This window comes from Anopheles coustani, chromosome 2 (genome assembly GCF_943734705.1).
Source record: "Anopheles coustani chromosome 2, idAnoCousDA_361_x.2, whole genome shotgun sequence".
NCBI lineage: Eukaryota > Metazoa > Arthropoda > Insecta > Diptera > Culicidae > Anopheles > Anopheles coustani.
Genome location: NC_071289.1, coordinates 51,779,006 through 51,796,438, shown reverse-complemented (window position 1 = coordinate 51,796,438; position 17,433 = coordinate 51,779,006). Strand labels below are relative to the sequence as shown.

The 17,433-nt window shown below is 37.6% G+C and overlaps 1 protein-coding gene across 1 annotated transcript in view; it reads left to right on the top strand.

Annotated features, from left to right (window-relative positions):
- LOC131264596 (neuropeptide SIFamide receptor-like) overlaps positions 1-14,389 on the top strand; it is a 33,885-nt gene extending 19,496 nt beyond the window's left edge. Inside the window, exons 3-9 of the mRNA XM_058266871.1 lie at positions 4,976-5,123; positions 6,839-6,977; positions 9,088-9,194; positions 10,293-10,443; positions 11,030-11,142; positions 12,344-12,531; positions 12,634-14,389. Coding sequence (XP_058122854.1) covers positions 4,976-5,123; positions 6,839-6,977; positions 9,088-9,194; positions 10,293-10,443; positions 11,030-11,142; positions 12,344-12,531; positions 12,634-13,134 — 1,347 coding nt within the window. The 3' untranslated portion in view covers positions 13,135-14,389. The remainder of the gene's footprint in view (positions 1-4,975; positions 5,124-6,838; positions 6,978-9,087; positions 9,195-10,292; positions 10,444-11,029; positions 11,143-12,343; positions 12,532-12,633) is intronic.
- The last annotated feature ends 3,044 nt before the right edge of the window (positions 14,390-17,433 follow it).

Sequence of the window (17,433 nt, the reverse complement as noted above, 5' to 3'; positions counted from 1 at the left end):
TTCTAAAGATGTCTACTAAGATCATGATAATGTCCCGTTGATGGTAAATCTAGGCATCTTTCGACAAATGTTGTATATAAATCAATTCCGGAGACTTTGAGAGTTCGGTTAACACTTGTACGGTCTCATAAAGTGGTCACTTTTGGACAAGACATGGCCTATTCTTGGGATCGTTATTTTACTCAGAGAACATATTATTTAAATGTTCAATAATATGTTCTCTGAGTAAAATAACGAAGTTTAATCTAGGCATGGCTTGGCTAAGTGACAAAATGGGCGAAGTAGACCATGTCCCACAGATGATTCATAATTAATTTAATATTTCCAGTTCGATTAATGGCCTTGGAACCCCATAACATAAACTCTCAACTACTGTGTTTAATAGTTGGAACAACGTTGCTCGTATCGATGGTTCAGTTCGATGTCTGGTGTCTATTGTTATTCGTTTTTTTTTTTGGCCAAATTGCTTAATTTTGTCTGTATGAAGTCTGTATATAGTGTATAAAACACTGAGCCTACACGCCAAAGGCACCAAAATTCAGCGATTTGCAAATCCCCAGTCTTTCTTATTCTTTCCTACGAAATGAAAAGTCTGTAACTTACAATAATGCAATGTTATTGTTATTTCCGAAAAATCTTCTTAAGAGTTGAAATCCAAATCATATGATTGATGATGTAGACACTTCGTTCGTCATGTTTGAGATCTCTAAGTATGAAGGACTTAATAGCTTTTCGAACAATCACCCTCCCATAGCGATTAAGTAACCACGAAAGATGTCTGTTTGCTGGGTTTAATCTAATTGGATCCTGGTTAATTCGACAAATTATAAAATTGATGCCGCCATTCTTTTAGACCCTTAATAACTCGAAATATTGGCTAGGATGATACTTTGGTTACTAGAACCTCACCAAACCCGTGTTTTTCGTCAAGAAAAGTGGGTGTACGGAAACTTTTTTGTCATCGGTTTTGAGCCTTTTTTGGGTATCTTTAAAACAAAGTGAACTGCAAGTAACTTTTTCAAAATTTTAAGTACTCATTGGATAGAATAGAAGTGTATCTACGATATGTCGTTTAAATGGTTGTCCTAGGTCACGTAGTCCCTAAGATAACTAGGCTTAAAGTTGAAATTGGTGACTGTACGGATACTTTATTGTCAGGCTGTACTTTCCAAAAAGCCACCAAGTCATCAACCAAGCCTGCTGAGTACAACAAGAGACATTGATTGGGTGATTGTTATTGTGAATTATAATGGGATCCTCAATTCCTTAAGTGCTCTGTAAACATAGGAAAGAGTATTGAAGCGCGGTAATTCTATCATGGGTAGAACACTCACGTAGTTGCGGTTCTGTATAGTAAACTACCAATTTAAGTACGCTTCATCCTATAACAAACTTTTGCATTTTTTGCTACCTGTTTATTTTCATTACCGACGAAAATGTGTTGCACCTTGCAGACGTATGTGCGTAAGATGATTAGTTTTATTGAAAAACAAATCGTCTTTCGGAGTTGACGGCTTTCAAGGAACACACAACCGCTACATATTGCTAATCACAAAAAATAGGATCTTTGTTAGCCACCGAGCTATTCCTTCCAATATGCCATGTCAGTAAAGTCATCCTCGTAGTCATGCCAAACTTGGAAACATTTGTACATCTTAAAAAAAACCTTAAACAGCTGCGTCAGGGGTTGATAAATGGCCACAATAACTTTTACAAATAGCTTTCAATTGCCGGATCAATTTATCCTAAGCGACAAAAACGAAGCTGAAAAGCAAGCGACTAAGGCGTTTGTAAGCGAGTGCCTACGGACTGCACGTGTCTTCATTGAAGTTTATCTTGTCAGCATTCTGGTAATTTTACCTGCGATACTGTAAAAGTATCATACCCGGAACGTACAGTAGCTTACCCGTGCAGATTCGTTTGAAATAAGCCAACAATTTGGCCTTAATGGCACTTGACCGTCACACAAGCACCCCATTGATACGCCCTGCTGCGTAAACAAAGTAATATCCATCGTCCGAAAGGGAAGAAATTCAAATAAATAAAGATGCTGTAGATATTGGTTTATCGATCGAAAACCGCACTGGTCCAAATGTTAAGATGCATACAAATTGCTTGTTTTTCGCCCTTTGCAAGAATAATAAGTGTTTCTTTAAGGATTACGCCATACAGATTTTGAATACTTTATTACATTATCTTAAAGAACATAAATAGTGATTTGCTTTTATTAACCAAATGTGTTTTTAATTTACACGATTTCGTGTAAAAACAGTAAGTATAATGACGCGAGGTTAATTTAATTTATCTTGTTGAAAAAAATGTCGTCTCTAAACTGTAAGCTGCTTATTCTATTTATTTTTGTTAGCATGTAATGAAATTTGATCAATCAAAACATAAATCAAGTTTATTAAAACTTGACTTATGGTTATGCGTTGTTGGAACTTAGATTTGAATTAACCGTTTTTCTTACAAGTTACTATTATTAAATAGATACCACATAGCCAAAGCTTACAAAGAGAGAATTGACTTAAATTCAATTGTATGATTGCAAGTCAACTCGATAACCTGAAATACACCAGATGTTTCGAATCAGACTTAAAAAATATTTTCTTGTAAAACTTATTTTTCAACTAAAGTTAGATTGACTTTGTACCATTTTTGCAGTGTTAACATTCATTTGGTTTCGCTACCTTCAAACGGAGGATAAAAGAACTATTTCGACTTGTAAGTTTGTCAACAGTTACACTCCTAGCAGACCTTTTAAGAACAATCGAGCATTTGCGACATTTATTTGATTATTTTTGATCAGTCTGTATCTTGCGTTTCTTAAAAATAGGAGAGCAAGAGAAACGCTCAACCTAATCTTAATGTTTATGCTTTTAGTTTTTATGGCTTTATCTTATGTTTGTTCCACTAGCGACGTGTACGTTAATGTTTGCTGGTACAGGAATAGTAGAACTCTAGTAAGAATAAACAGGTTACGAGAACCACTTCGTCCTCCTTAACGGGAGCACTCTTCTTTCGTAGAGGTAAAACGGATTATTTCACTTGCCTGGCTAGTGAGATGCAGTGTCAGTTGCTCTAGTTTTCTTTGTCAAATTTACTCTCGCTTTCCACCTATTCACAAGATAGAGTTTATCTTGGCTTATGGCTATCTTCTCAAAAGTGATTATCTCCTAAATTAATGTTGATTGAGAGTGACCCGTTCTACAGTATGCCGCTCTAAATTTTCTGGAATTGATTTGCCAGTGAGCTTTGATTACCTTTTCATTCAATGTAATAATAAGCAAATCAGCTACAGGTATTCAGAGAGAGGTAAAAACTATAAGTAAATTAAACTGTGGAAAACAAATCAAAAACCTTTTTCAATTTTTAATGACATGTTTGTAGTATATTGCATCTTGCTAATTTCATTACGGCATCCACTTTCTAACATGTTGTTTTTATTCCGTGAATTAAAAGTTTTGATAAACTTTTTAATTTAAGCTTATTTAGAAGTATGCTTAATAATACAACTTAGGTTTAAAAATTCAATAATAATTTGAACGTTAAAAATTCTAGAGACAGAGACCCATAATGTAATATCCATAATTCTCTCTCTGCTTCTCCCTTAGCTTGGGGATAAAATTTCAATAATCCTCTAACCGTGTCATGCTCTATTGCATTACAGGGCGCATTCAAGTTGAAAATCGACTCAAAGTCATGAAACTTCTTAATTCGACTTATTGAAACTGGGCAAAAGATCTAGCTCCATAATTCGGCTGGAGGTGAAAAAAACTGTCAATATCGAAAATGCGTCTTTTATAATTTTGTTGACAAAGAAACGTTGGTAAAAGGCAAAGAAAATCATAGCTTCTTTAGATTTTGGATTTTGAAAGTTTATCTCGTTTGATACCGATTTGATGCAAACGCTATGCTGATAGCTATAGATGACTGAACGCTTGCTTATTTGCAAAGTCAACTTCAAATCACGGAGAATGTTTGTAACGCTTCACGTGTTGGGCGCTTCAATGGTGGTGGCTATTTCGAATTTGTTGCAAAAGGTTTCGTTGAAAGATTTGTACCAATACAGAGTCTTTTATTGATGTAATTTTGGAATGTTACATCTGATTTGGTCCGCATTACAAGTCACGTTATTCAATCACAAATGAAATCTCTGAATAGATAGGGCGGTTCAATTTATCATCGTATAATATTACAATTATCGATGATCCTTTCTACTTATGTAAACTAAATAAAATCAAATATATTAATTTAAAACAACTGAAAGTAATTTTTTTAAATCATGATAAAAGAGTCAACCTATTCAACCGGATCACAACACAATTATAATATTCATGAAGTATCAAAAACACAGTGTACATGATTGTAAAAAGTTTTAAATTCTTCACAATATGCTTAAATTAGCATACATAATACGCACTCAGCTCAATATATGGTGATATATAATTATAGACCGGAAATTTGTTATTCACGTTGAAAAGTTAATAAAGGTCATCGCTATTGCAATGCGCTTGCAATAAATTCTGAAACAAGAAATACCACCAGGAATAATTCCAGTACAGGTATGATATTGATCCGCGGGTGTTATGGCGCAGTTTCGTTTCCAAATTACTTATCATTGCCGTCCCTGCACAAATAAAAATTAGCAATTTCAGTCAAAGATGTGGCACTTGCGGAGCTTGATAAAATGTATTGGATTTATTTTGTGAGAATGAATAAGATGTTTTAAAAATATGTTTGGTTTTATCCAGAAAATCAATCCAACAATTTTCACTCATAATTATTTTTGATTTAAGGGCAGATATATGTCAAGTTTTGCACCCTTTAGTGACACATTTTCAATAACTGTAAAATCTCTAATAAAAACTGCGGGGCGGAGTTATGCCATCCATTCGATTTTACACAATTTTCAAATATACCTTCTGATTTCCTCTTTATTAATACAAACAATTTTGTTTTCTTTTCTTCACAGACTGTCTCGGTGACAGTTTCAGTTTTAACTCTGACGTTCATATCCATTGATCGATGGTATGCCATATGCTTTCCTCTACGCTACAAACCGAGACCCGAACGTGCCTGGCGCTCAATTGCCCTCATTTGGCTCATTGGCTTCCTGGCGGGTAAGTTGTCAGTGTTTACCGCATCCCAGCTATCATTTCTGCTATCGACGATGAGCAAATGTCTACCCATATCACTCTTGGGTATCAAGTGTCCTACGATGCACAGCGGGAGACGAGCCAAAATATTTATGATTAATTAACAGCTCATTTGGTGACAAACTTGACAGTTTTGAGGTGTTGATTATCTTAATTCAAACAAAGGAAGCCGATTGATAACGTAGCCATACAGTTAAATGTCGCCAAAAGCAACATTGCTTGCTCGTTTTAACATTTTAGCAGAAATGTGCATTTTAATTTTTATTTTCTTCTTTTCGTGAAAAACATTCGACGAGCAGTAACCAACTGAAACATATAATTCTAATTTTAAAATATTTTTACTATTCCCAACACGTGTTTATGACGAATAACGAATCCAATTCAAAAGGGCATACATATTTGTAATTCACAACAAAATGTAGAATATGAAACAGGTTCCATAAAACTAACTTGTTTTTTATGTGTAACAAATGGTATTGATCTAGAATGATGAGTATTGAAGCTTTCAATGAAACTCAATTCACTTTATCGAATTGACTGGCAAAAATGTTATCCTCACCCTTACGGAGTCTTAACAATAGTTCCAAAACAAAACGGGTAGACAACCAATAAATTTATATTTTCCGACCTATTTTCATGTGAAATGTGTAACCCTAATAAACCAACCACACTTTTCCATATCATTCTGTTATTGTGAAATACTAAACTATTGAAATTCACTTCACCTTTTGAAATTGTTTGTGTGTTCCGAGAAAACCATATTATTGTTTATTAATTAAATTAGTTTTACAGCCCATACATTAAATGTCTATACAACGGCACATAATGACTACGTAAGATTACTCCAAATGTTTCTTAAACGTTAGATTCGAGGTGATTTTAGTATTCTAAGTGCGATTGAATGATTCAATGGTTTCATAAGTTCCATCCTACCTTAAGAAATTTATATGGTTACTTGTGTAATGTAATCTAAACTTAAGGCTTGTGTCTTGATTGGACCATACTCGACTGAACAATAGAACATTTACGATTTCTATTTCCAATTCCATTGTAATGATATTTATGTTGCACAAATGCAACCGAAAAATTAGAAAGAAATCTGGTGGTTAGTGACCGTATTGTCGTCGCTAACAACCAATACGCTTCAAACCATGCTGTTATCAAATAAAATCCTACGAGCACATCAATAACACTTTAACAATGCAACAATGTGATTAGATGAACACATAATTAATTGACTTCAAGAACTTGCTGACTTAGGAACGCAGCTTAGAAAAATGTGTTGTTATGATCTGGATTCACAATAACGCCAATTCAAGCAACTTCGGAAAATAATGGTTATCCCGAAAAGAGTGGCCGTTAAGATGAATAAACCAAATTGGTTTTCAGAATAACATTATGTTGATTGAAACTAATAAACAAGCCTTATTAGAAAGCACACACACACACATAAACATATAGTCCCTACAGACGTGTTATTCGAGCAAAAAGTTTTCATAAATAATATTTTGATGCTGATTTGCTTATTGTACGAGGAAATGGATATGGAGATACCTGAGTTGTTACAATCGCCGAAAACAAAATAAAAACCAAGTTGTTTAATATATTTTAATTATTCTCGTACTTTCTTAACTCTACTCTCCCTATACGTTCCAACATGGATTTGCTACGTTCAACAGACTTGCCCGAATTTCTAGTGCTGACGACACGCAGAAAAAAACTACGTTTCGACATCAAACTTTTCACACAATGCGTGGCAACGTGGGACAAGGAAAAGGAAAAGACGTTCTACATTGTCAAGTTCGTTCTGCTCTACACGTGAGTATCAGCATCAATTCATTCACGACATTCTCCAGGCAAGTGCTTTGGACAAATACTCCGTAGAAAGTGGGTTCTTCTTATTTTAGGTGGCAAAAACAATATTCCCCTTGCAGTGCAAGATGATGCCGTCCGAAAAGCATCGCAGTATGGTTCATGCAAATTTGAAATTCACACCTCAACTAGACTCTCACTAAGTATTTTTATGTATTTAGGAAATTCAATTTATTTTCTTTCGCTTATTCCGCTTAACCAAAGAAATTCGTTAATCACTTTTGGCACACTTATTTGACTTAATTTATTTAGTCCGTCTTCTTCTTTCTTTCTACACCCGTAGGAACTACAAGTACTAGACACGTTTTTGAAAGCCCTTACAATTTTGAAAATTTGTGAAGCAAAGCTCATCCAAGGTTAAAATTCATTTTGAGCACATTCTCCAATACTAAAACACTGCACTGTGCTGCGGTTCTCTACATAGTTGTTCGATGTTTTATTTATCGAGCGTATTTGTGACGACGTAGTCGTCCTAGCGTACTATCGATGTCAACCCCATATTTATTGAAAAAAAAAGAAAAATCAAATCGAAAAACAAAAACCAACAATAAAGGCCGCAATCTGACGCGTTTGCCGACATGAGGTTGGTTGGAAATCGTGTGAACCTATTGTTGCGAAAGAATTGCCATAATCTGCTTAGAGCCGGTCCTCCCTGCAAGCTGATCGCCCCATCTGTGCCTCAAGTCCTAGCAATTGTATGCGACATTATTTTGCTCCCATTGCCAGAAGGTTTGGTGGGCGTGTGATTGCTTGAAAGATATATCTTTCTCCCATTCGAAACCATACCTTTCAGCATAGGCTGCTGCTGGCGACTAAACACAAAAACAACCGGGCAGAACTTTGCGCCATACCGTAGAACAATGATAATTCCCTCCCACGGTAACACGGAACGGTAGAGTCGCCTTCTGGCAGCAAAACAATCCCTATGGCCATGACACTTTTGCAATTTCCCGGGTACACGCAATAATCCCCAACATATACTTCGGCGATCGGTTACCGGCAAGGCCGACCGGAAGTGGTCGTTTACCAGAAAACGATAAGCACAAAACCCCTAAGATGTAAGAAAGAATGAATTTAAACATATACAGAACGGACGAACGGTATTGGTGGTACAGGATTTTTATCGGTATTTCATAGACCCACCGTCAACTTCTAATCATCTCCTACGCTACCGTATAACTCCTTGCATGTATCAAACGATTAATTCTCACACGTTTGGATGAAAAGCTGTGGTGCGATTCGCACAGAATGTTCCATAACATACATCCCAGCTAGGTCTTTGTGTTCGAAAAAGCATTCTTTCAGATGTCTCATAACACGCTACGTTCCATCGAAGAGGTAAACAGAACATGCTAAGCTTCCTTTACTGCGTCTTCGTAGCATACCACCAGCAGCTTGGGGATATTGGGCTAATATTAACGCCACAAGAACCATCATCCATGAATTCCATTGATATTCGTATGGTACACTAGAAAAAAAAGATTCTTTGAGTGTTCCATTTGTGTCACCTTCTGAAGAGAGATTCTTGTTTATTTTGGGTTGTTCACCGAAAACATTCCCCGAAGAGTATGAAACAATGTTTCATCAGTTGTAAATTATTTCTGTAGAAATTTGAAGGGTAATGTTTACGGTATGATTGAAGAATATGCATATTTTACTTAAATTTATGAATGGTGAAAATGCTAATTGATGAAATTATGTGGAACGGAATTTTCCAAAAAATTGTACGTTTGAAATTTAGAAATACCTTTACGACCGAGCAATTGAGATCCTAAAACAGAATGCTATAAACCCTCCCGAGTGTGGTTGGTTGTCTGTCGATTGCTTTGACAAACTACACGAAAAATGCCAACATATTCTATCTCAGACTGCCAATGAACATTACGTCCACTCCTTTTTTACCCGACAATATACCGTACGTAATTGGCAAAGGTCGTTTTAACGTTTTGTACAGTTTTCTTGCCGCTTTTGGTCAAGATTAGGTTTCGTGTCTGTTTTGTTTCACCTTATGGTTCATTGATTCTGTTTTTTTTCTCTTACTCTGGTTTTCGCACAGGCTCCCACTGCTCTTTATGACCGTGGCATATTTCCAGATAGTTCGCGTACTTTGGCGCTCCGATACCATTCCGGGCCATCGAGAATCTCGCAATCAACCATGCGGAAGTAAGTCTCACGAAGGATGACACCGTCGACTACCGGATGGCAATCAAGTCCAGATCTATGCAGTTCCAATAACAAGATCATGCGATAGAAATGTGTGGTTGAAAGCCCTAAAAAACGCTCCTTCCCCGTTTTCTTTCTTTTAATAATCGTAGGACTGTTTCGTACCGATATCTGTCCTTAAGTTAAATTGAAAGGAATGCATTGAGCTCGTCTAGTCATTAACACTATAATACATTGCTTTAGAATCTTGCCCATATGCTTTTAAGCGGTCTTTTTCACCGCTCTTTTAACACGCTATAACTTCCTCATTTTTAATTTTTTTTTATATGTGTAAACAACTACTTTTAGCATATTTGATCTCTTTCTTTTTGCGTTTTGATTTGTTTTACTTCTTCATCATTCCGCTAGCACGGTGGTGAGAAAACAAGATCGAATGACCGCTCTGAATTCTTTTAATCTTATCCGTTTTCAAAATTTGAATGTGTAATAAGAAAAAACCGAATGCACTAGAAAATTAATCCACCATAATATAAAATTTAGTTTCAAATTATTAAGATGAAAATGACGCCACACATTGACCTTAAAGTTAATATTATTGTCTTTTTCCATAGGTTTTTTGGTGGCCTTATTAGTAATTGAAAAAATATTATTTAATTTTTAAGCTGCCAAAATGTATAAGATTTTTACGCACACTTTTTTCTGTATGTAAAACTAGCGGTCCAAATGACCACTAATTTAGCTTTTAGAGAGAAAAGAATTCTAGAGGTGGTCAATTTTGTTCTCGGAACTGGTCGAACAGAAAAAAACATTTTGTTTCAGATGCAACTTTGGATTTTGAGAAAAGCCTTGTTTTATTTAAAAAATATTTAGCCGTTCTTGAGAAATTATTATTATGTTATAACTTAAATTGCGTTGCGGTAAAAATGGCATCTATTTGACCTGGATTCTAGTGCTAACCATGCTTATGTCTCTAAATTTAGTGTTTTCAATCATTGAATTAGATCTTTGAGTCGAACTTTTTATCATTCCTCAAGAACACTTCACTGCTAACGCCATGCACTCCTGCTTGTACCCAAAACCTCCCTTTCTCATTCGCAGTACACAGCACAAGAACAACTCTAAATTGTGTTGGTAATACGAGCACCATGGGGCAACTGCGAGCTCGCCGAAAAGCAGCAAAAATGCTGGTAGCCGTCGTGATCATGTTCGCTGGATGCTACTTTCCGGTTCACATGCTGAACGTTGCAAGGTAAACATTAGCCTGTTATGATACGCTTAATTTGTTCTGCTCGATTCAGTGAAATGTGACGGAATCGCTAGTCGCATATACCGTGATCTTTTAAGTATCATATACATGCTTTATATAATTAATTTAACGGACTTATCCGCAGTTATCGTAGTTCTCTGCAGCCACACATAAACATAGAACTTACGACAGAAAATGAACTAAATACATACAGGATACACATAAATCTATTCAAACATTTAAGTATGCGTGTCCTATCCGTGCAGATCTAAAAGATTTATTATGTTAAGTTTTTACTCCCAATTTTCCGAACAAATAGTGGTTATTACTAAATTTAAATTTTAGAAAAAATATATTGCAAACATTGATGGTAAAACACGACCCTTGAGCGATGGGTCGACACCCCAATGGCGTGGGTTCGAATTTTATCCAAGACCGGTCATTCCCCTTGGTCGGAATAATGCTCTTACGCAAAAAGAATAGTCTGGAAAGAGCTTTGTTCTCTATTTTGATGATCAAACAAATTTCAGATGGTCTTCGTCTCCAGTTTCGTTGTTATAATCAGCGGATTTAAATCTTTTTATTTCAGGTATACCGTCGACATTGGACAAAGTGACATTGTGGCAGTTTTATCGTTATTCTCGCACTGGTTATGTTACGCGAACAGTGCCGTCAATCCTGTGATCTACAATTTTATGAGTGGTAAGCTTTAAGTTCGTGTTTGAACCACTTTGACTCTATTTTTAGATTATTTAAGAGGAACAAGAAAGAGGTAAAAGTATAACTTTGGAAAATAAATTACTTTTTCCAGTGCACTCTACGAATTATTTACAGTTCCGTCTTCCACAACTTGATATATAAACCTACTATATGTTTAGATTTAGATCATTCTTAGCTACCGGTATACTAGCTATTGGGTGTTAGATAATTCGCTATCCTGTTTGACAAGACAGTCTGCTTTTTGGGCACGCAAGACCTTACAAATCATCGTTAAAAAGCTTTATAGTGGCCGCTGCTGCCGGTCAGATCATCGCACTACGCGACCATGAAAAGCTAACTCCAGTCCAAAGTAATGCTGCATTATCTACGGTATAATGTTTGATTTAAGATCTTGAGCCATTCCATCGTTATAAACCTGAACCATTAAACCACATTTCTCAGAACTACTAAACACAGAACGGTGTATGTAGCTATCTAATTTATTAACGGAGGATCCAGTTTAATTTTCAATCAAAATTTTTATTTCGCTCCCCATGCCTTCCCTAGGTTCATTGTGTTTCGTGTTTCCTTAGGTGAATTATATACAGGCTGGGCCCGGTTTTCGTCACCTACCGGGACTTTGACAGCGACGAAAACCGAGGCTAGCGGACTACAGTTCTTACGTTTATAATACCTACTCAAGACTTGCTGAATTTTTAGTGGTTGATGTGAAGGTGTTCTTCAAACTATAACAAAGTTTGTGTATTTAATCATCAAATCATCTTCTTTGGTTTCCATGCCGTGTAGGTTTACAATAATACATTCAGTGCTTCAATTGGAAGATATTTTTGATTGAGCAAAGCAGTCTGAAGCAGAAAACCTGTACCACTTGTTTATGAGTCCTTGTTCGGATCTTCTGTCATACAAAATGCATTGAATCATATGAGTAAAGAACAAAGCCCGCTACTATAAACCAGCGTCGAACGATTTGTCAAACGACGAAAACCGAGGACGACGAAAACCGGGGCCAGCGTGTATTTGTATCTATTTACTTGGTTTTTACCAGTTTAGGTAAAAACGTATCAAATAAATTGAAACATGATCAGCATTGTATTGTAAAAAAAATCATAAATAATTAATAAATTCGTTTGCTTTTTTTTGCTGGCTTTCAAACAAAACTTATCTATCTTTTTCTATTTTCTAGGTAAATTTCGTCGAGAGTTTAAAAATGCGTTGGAAAAATGTCGCTGTTTGCGAAATTCTCACGCGTACGGTGGCAGAGTAGGAGGCTACGATGATCGATCCCTGTGCCATACGGCTACGCGACTGAACGTGAGCCCAAGTACCAGAAGCAATTACCATTTGGCTAGTGTAAGAGATGCGAAGTTTAAGGTTATTTTACAGTTTTCTCCCATTAAGTGTATTTGAAGTGCGCCAACCTTTTCTGATGGAGCCAAAAATTGTCATTAACATTTTTCTATTGTTCTACTATAGCAACATACGCAGCAAACGTCTTTCAACGGTAGTAGACATCGCCATGGCCGAAACAGTATCAATCATCCCGGCAGTTTGCAGCCGCAAATCTCGCCCATTTCCATGGAGGAACGACTTGCGCTCAACAAAACCCTGGATGGAGAAACTCTTCAGCTGACGAATAGGAAAAATTGTGCACCCCTCATAGTCACCAATGGTGGCGGACATGGCAACAACAACCACAGTAACAGTTGCATAAAAACAAATGGAAATGGCCACGGTCCCGAGACCAATGGAAACCAGCAGCGCCAATCGGTGATGCAGGACCGCAGCAGTCTACATCTCAAGCAACATGACGGATACCTTGTGCCAGAAGCAGCATTGGGAGAAGGTGTTGGTGAAGTAGGAGTAGTAGGTGAAAATGGTGTAGACGGAGCCTGCTTGGACCAATCAGTCCCTGCGCTGACTACGATGCTAATGATTGTAAATAAATCGAGCAATTGTAAAATTAATGGCACTTGACAGGCAAAGCTGCACGTCTCCTGGCGAAAGCCACGACCGGACCAGAAACCCTGGACACAGCTGCAATGAGAAGTGAGAACTGTCAGCTATTGCAATTGAACATATTGTAATATTAAAAGAAAGACAAAGGTATCACGTCGCATTACACTACATCAGGTTTATTATTCAAGGTGTTAGATAGCGTCCGAAAGATGTTAGGTATAGTTATATCACTAAAAGCGGCATCTCTGGAGATTGAAAAAAGTGTAAATAATAATAATTCTAGACGCGCAACTGAAAAACGAATCACGATTGTAAACACTGAACCAACTGTAAGGAAAAAAAAGAAAAAAGATCATAGGAAAAGCAAAAAGATACGCCATGCGGTAGCGCCGGTTAGACAATCGGCCCATGAGCGTTGGGGCTCACCACCTCGACGGCGTGGGATTGATTCTCAACCGAGACCAGACCCTCCCCCGTACGAGAGGATTGACTATCCACGTACAAAAGGGAAAAAAGTCTAGCAAACCCTGTTTAGCGAGCGAGCTAAGCCCTGTTTAGCGAGCAAAACGAGCAGTCATGACCAAGATGGTCGGTACGCCAAAAAGAAGGAAAAGCAAAACAGAGATTAAGCAAAAGAAGAAAGATCAAAGATACATTTAAAACAATCTCACTACATCACACCACTGCTGTTTAACTTCTTGTTCGAGTATCATCTATTGAGTTAGCAAGCAATACTTAGTTGCTAGTTTTTCAATGACCATTTATCTTGAAAAGCTTACATTCTTGGTATTCTGCTTTAAATAATATCGCAATTGATGAAATAATATCGCAGATGAAGCTACAACAACAGAGTTAAACTTAAAAGAGCAGGTATTATACAAATCACAATCGATGCGGCAATGTATTTACTTCCAAATTCGATTGTAAAGGTATTAACTTTTCGGAAAACTGGATAATGAAACAGGATAATGCATAAGTCGAATCCGAAACGGGATGCAGTATGGTTGAGCAGTTTCTCCTTCATGGGCGAAAGGATGAACTGAACAGTCATGAAAACTGTTTCAAACGGCGAGGAACAATTGCTACGAATAGCTTTTTACCCTACAAATCAAAGTTCCACGTAAACCAGAAGAGCTATTTATATAAATAGTATATATTGAATTTAATTGAAATTAATTATTTTCGATTATCATTGGCGGAATGCTTTGACAAACGGAGATATGGATAAAAATCATGTAAGTGATACAACTACAATGTAATGAAGTCAATAAAAGCAAAGGAACAAATTGTAAGTTTGTTATATTTATTCGTTCTTGTTTTAGAATGTACGATCAGCTTGTACAGGTACAATCCCAAATGAGGCCCCCTCCACGGCTACTCATGAAGGTAATGCAGTGGGTGGCACATCAAGTCGGTAAAAAAATTTGATAAAAACCTAAAAGAAGCCCTGAGCTGAAATTACTGTCGCGGCTACACCATTTGTGAGCGGATGTACCTAGAAGAATGCAATGGGTGATACAAATGCCGTTGTGTGAATTGCCTCGGAAACAATCTGTGATCTTGGTGTGTTACTTGACAAGCGTCTCAGCTTCAGGCCGCACATGGAGAATGTTTTGAGTAAGGGCAATCAGCTATTAGGTTTAATTTTTCGTTTGACTAAGGAATTTCAAGATAAGCGGGTCTCGAGCTAATTAATATATTAAGGCTTTGTATTGTTCAATTGTGCGTCCTGTACTAGAATACGCTAGTGTTGTATGGTGTCCCTCTGCCACCATTTGGTCCCAATGGATTGAAAGCATCCAACGAAAAGCAACACGCTATGCCATTAGGCTACTTCCTTGGAGGGCAGGGGACACCCTCCCCTCGTACGATGCCAGGTGTCTGTTGCTCGGCATACAACAGTTGTCTTCACGCCGTAAGTCGGCCCAATGCCTCTTCATAGCAGGACTAATTAATAATCACATCGATGCGCCTAACTTACTGAGTAAGATCCATTTTTCGGCGCCATCAAAAATGCTTCGGCCTCGACATTTTCTAAGGGAAAGGCATTTTCGCACAAATTTCGGACAATCAGAACCAATCAATGCCATGACCGCAGTTTTTAATGAGAACTCAGACCTCTTTAGCATTGAAATGTCCCAAGTAACTTTCCGTAACTCTCTGCGTGCCCGTTTTGCCTAGTTTTGTTATATAGTTCATAAGTGTTCATGTAGACTAATAATGTCCGATGGACCCAATAAATAAATAAATAAATTGAATACCTCGTTAAATTCTTCTTCTTCTTGGTATAACGACCTCTTGGTCATGCCTGCCCGTTAAGGGCTTACGAGACTTGTTTCCCTGTTGTACGTGGATAGTCAGTCCTCTCGTACAGGGGAGGGTCCAGTCTCGGTTGGGATTCGAACCCACGCCGTCGAGGTGGTGAGCCCCGGCGCTCATGGGCCGATTTTCTAACCGGCGCTACCGCTCGGCTGTCGCGGACCCCAACTTTTGTCTTGTTAAATTAAAAGTTATGAATATACTAGACAAGATGTACAACATGAACTCCCTTATTTATTACTTACATGAGTTTATGAAAATTCGGCTAAGCAAGCAACCTAGAGGAGCGGTACGCTTATCTTATTCCACAAATGGGTAAAATCCCAAATGAGGCCCCCTAGTCGCCGGATCGTCTTAATTTTTCGATGTTTGCGCCTGAATGTTATGCAATAGTTGACACATCAGTTATGTTTGAATATTTGAACCGTTGAATTTCCGTTAGAAGCTGTAATGATTTGAACTAATCGGTTAAACTGGGCAAGATGGATAACATAAACCAATGAGTTGGACTGCATGAGAATAATTATTTTGGGAAAGAAAAGATATCCTGTACCCAGCTCATATAATCTACTACGAATGGGTATACGTTTTATGCGCGTATAGTCAGAAATAGGTGTTATAAACATGTTGCACAGTCACGTTGTCAAAACTGTTCTCTTTTGCGGTGTCCCGCAAGTATTAAGAGAATTGTTTTACCCTTCTTTTCAGAAGTCGTTTTACATCCAAGATTGCATAGGAAATCTGCTGCAAAAGAAGGGGTAAAAGAATTCTCAAAAGAAGAGCGATCAGTTCTCAAGAGAATTCTTTTACCCCAAAATAACGCCAAAATTTCTCGTTGGGAGTTCATGTTGTACATCCTTTCCAGTATAACCATAATCTGTAATTTAACGAGAGTTCAATTCAAACGGTTCATACAACGGCATTTGTTTCACCAATTGCATACCTTTTAGGTACATCCGCTTACAAATGGTGTTGCTACGACAGCGATTTTGGCTGGGTGGAAAGGGGGGGGGGGGGGGGGGGGGGGGGGGGATTTTACCCACAAATGTATAACAAACTCCTTTTGTTGATGAACCTAGCGCAGTCCGTTCGTTGCGCTTGCTGCCGACGCTCCGCCGGTTCAAACTCATTTCTTCAGTCAAACTCATTGGTTTATGTTTTCCCTCTTGCCTAGTTTAACCAATTACAGGTGAACGTCGATTATCCGGGGGTGTCGGGACCGAGAGGTCCCCGGATAACCGAATTCCACGGATAATCGAACATATACTAAAATACGTTTATAATACCTGGTTTGAGTCTCGGCTAGTTCACTTTTGACCAGTTCCAGTAAGTTGATTAATCATAAAAAATGTTTGAATTATTTTCCTATGGTATTTTTATTGCTATTTTCGATCCGATAAAATTTATTTGACACATTATTGCTACAAAATGTTGTGAACCAACCTAATATTCATGGAAACATGTTAGTCCGGTTGTGCAGTTGTCAGTTGCAAGACCCCCGGATAATCCGCCCACCGGTTAATCCGGCCCCGGATAATCGACGTCCGACTGTAGTTCGAACCATTGCAGCTTCTAACGGAAATACAACGGTTCAAATATTCAAACTGTATTAATGTGCCCCCTATTGCATAACTATCAGGCGCAAACGTGGAAAAATGGTGACTATTGCGAGTAGGGACCACATTTGAGATTCTACCACAATTCTGTAAAAGTATTAACGGTAGATAAGGATCTCGGCCACGGCATCATTTACCTTTTACCCCGTTTTGTTCTTTCGGTAAAATCCCAAATGAGGCTAGTTGGGTTTCCCCAAGATGAGTACAACTAACCTTTGTTTTATTCACCTTCGGTTTAACTCCTCTCGATATGTCAAAACTCTTGACAGCACTGTGAATCACCGAACAGCTTCGCAAGTGCAAAAGACAACAAAAACAAGCGACCGGTCACATCTGGTCGGAAAATCGCGATTTTTGTGTTTAAAACATTAACTAGAAGTAT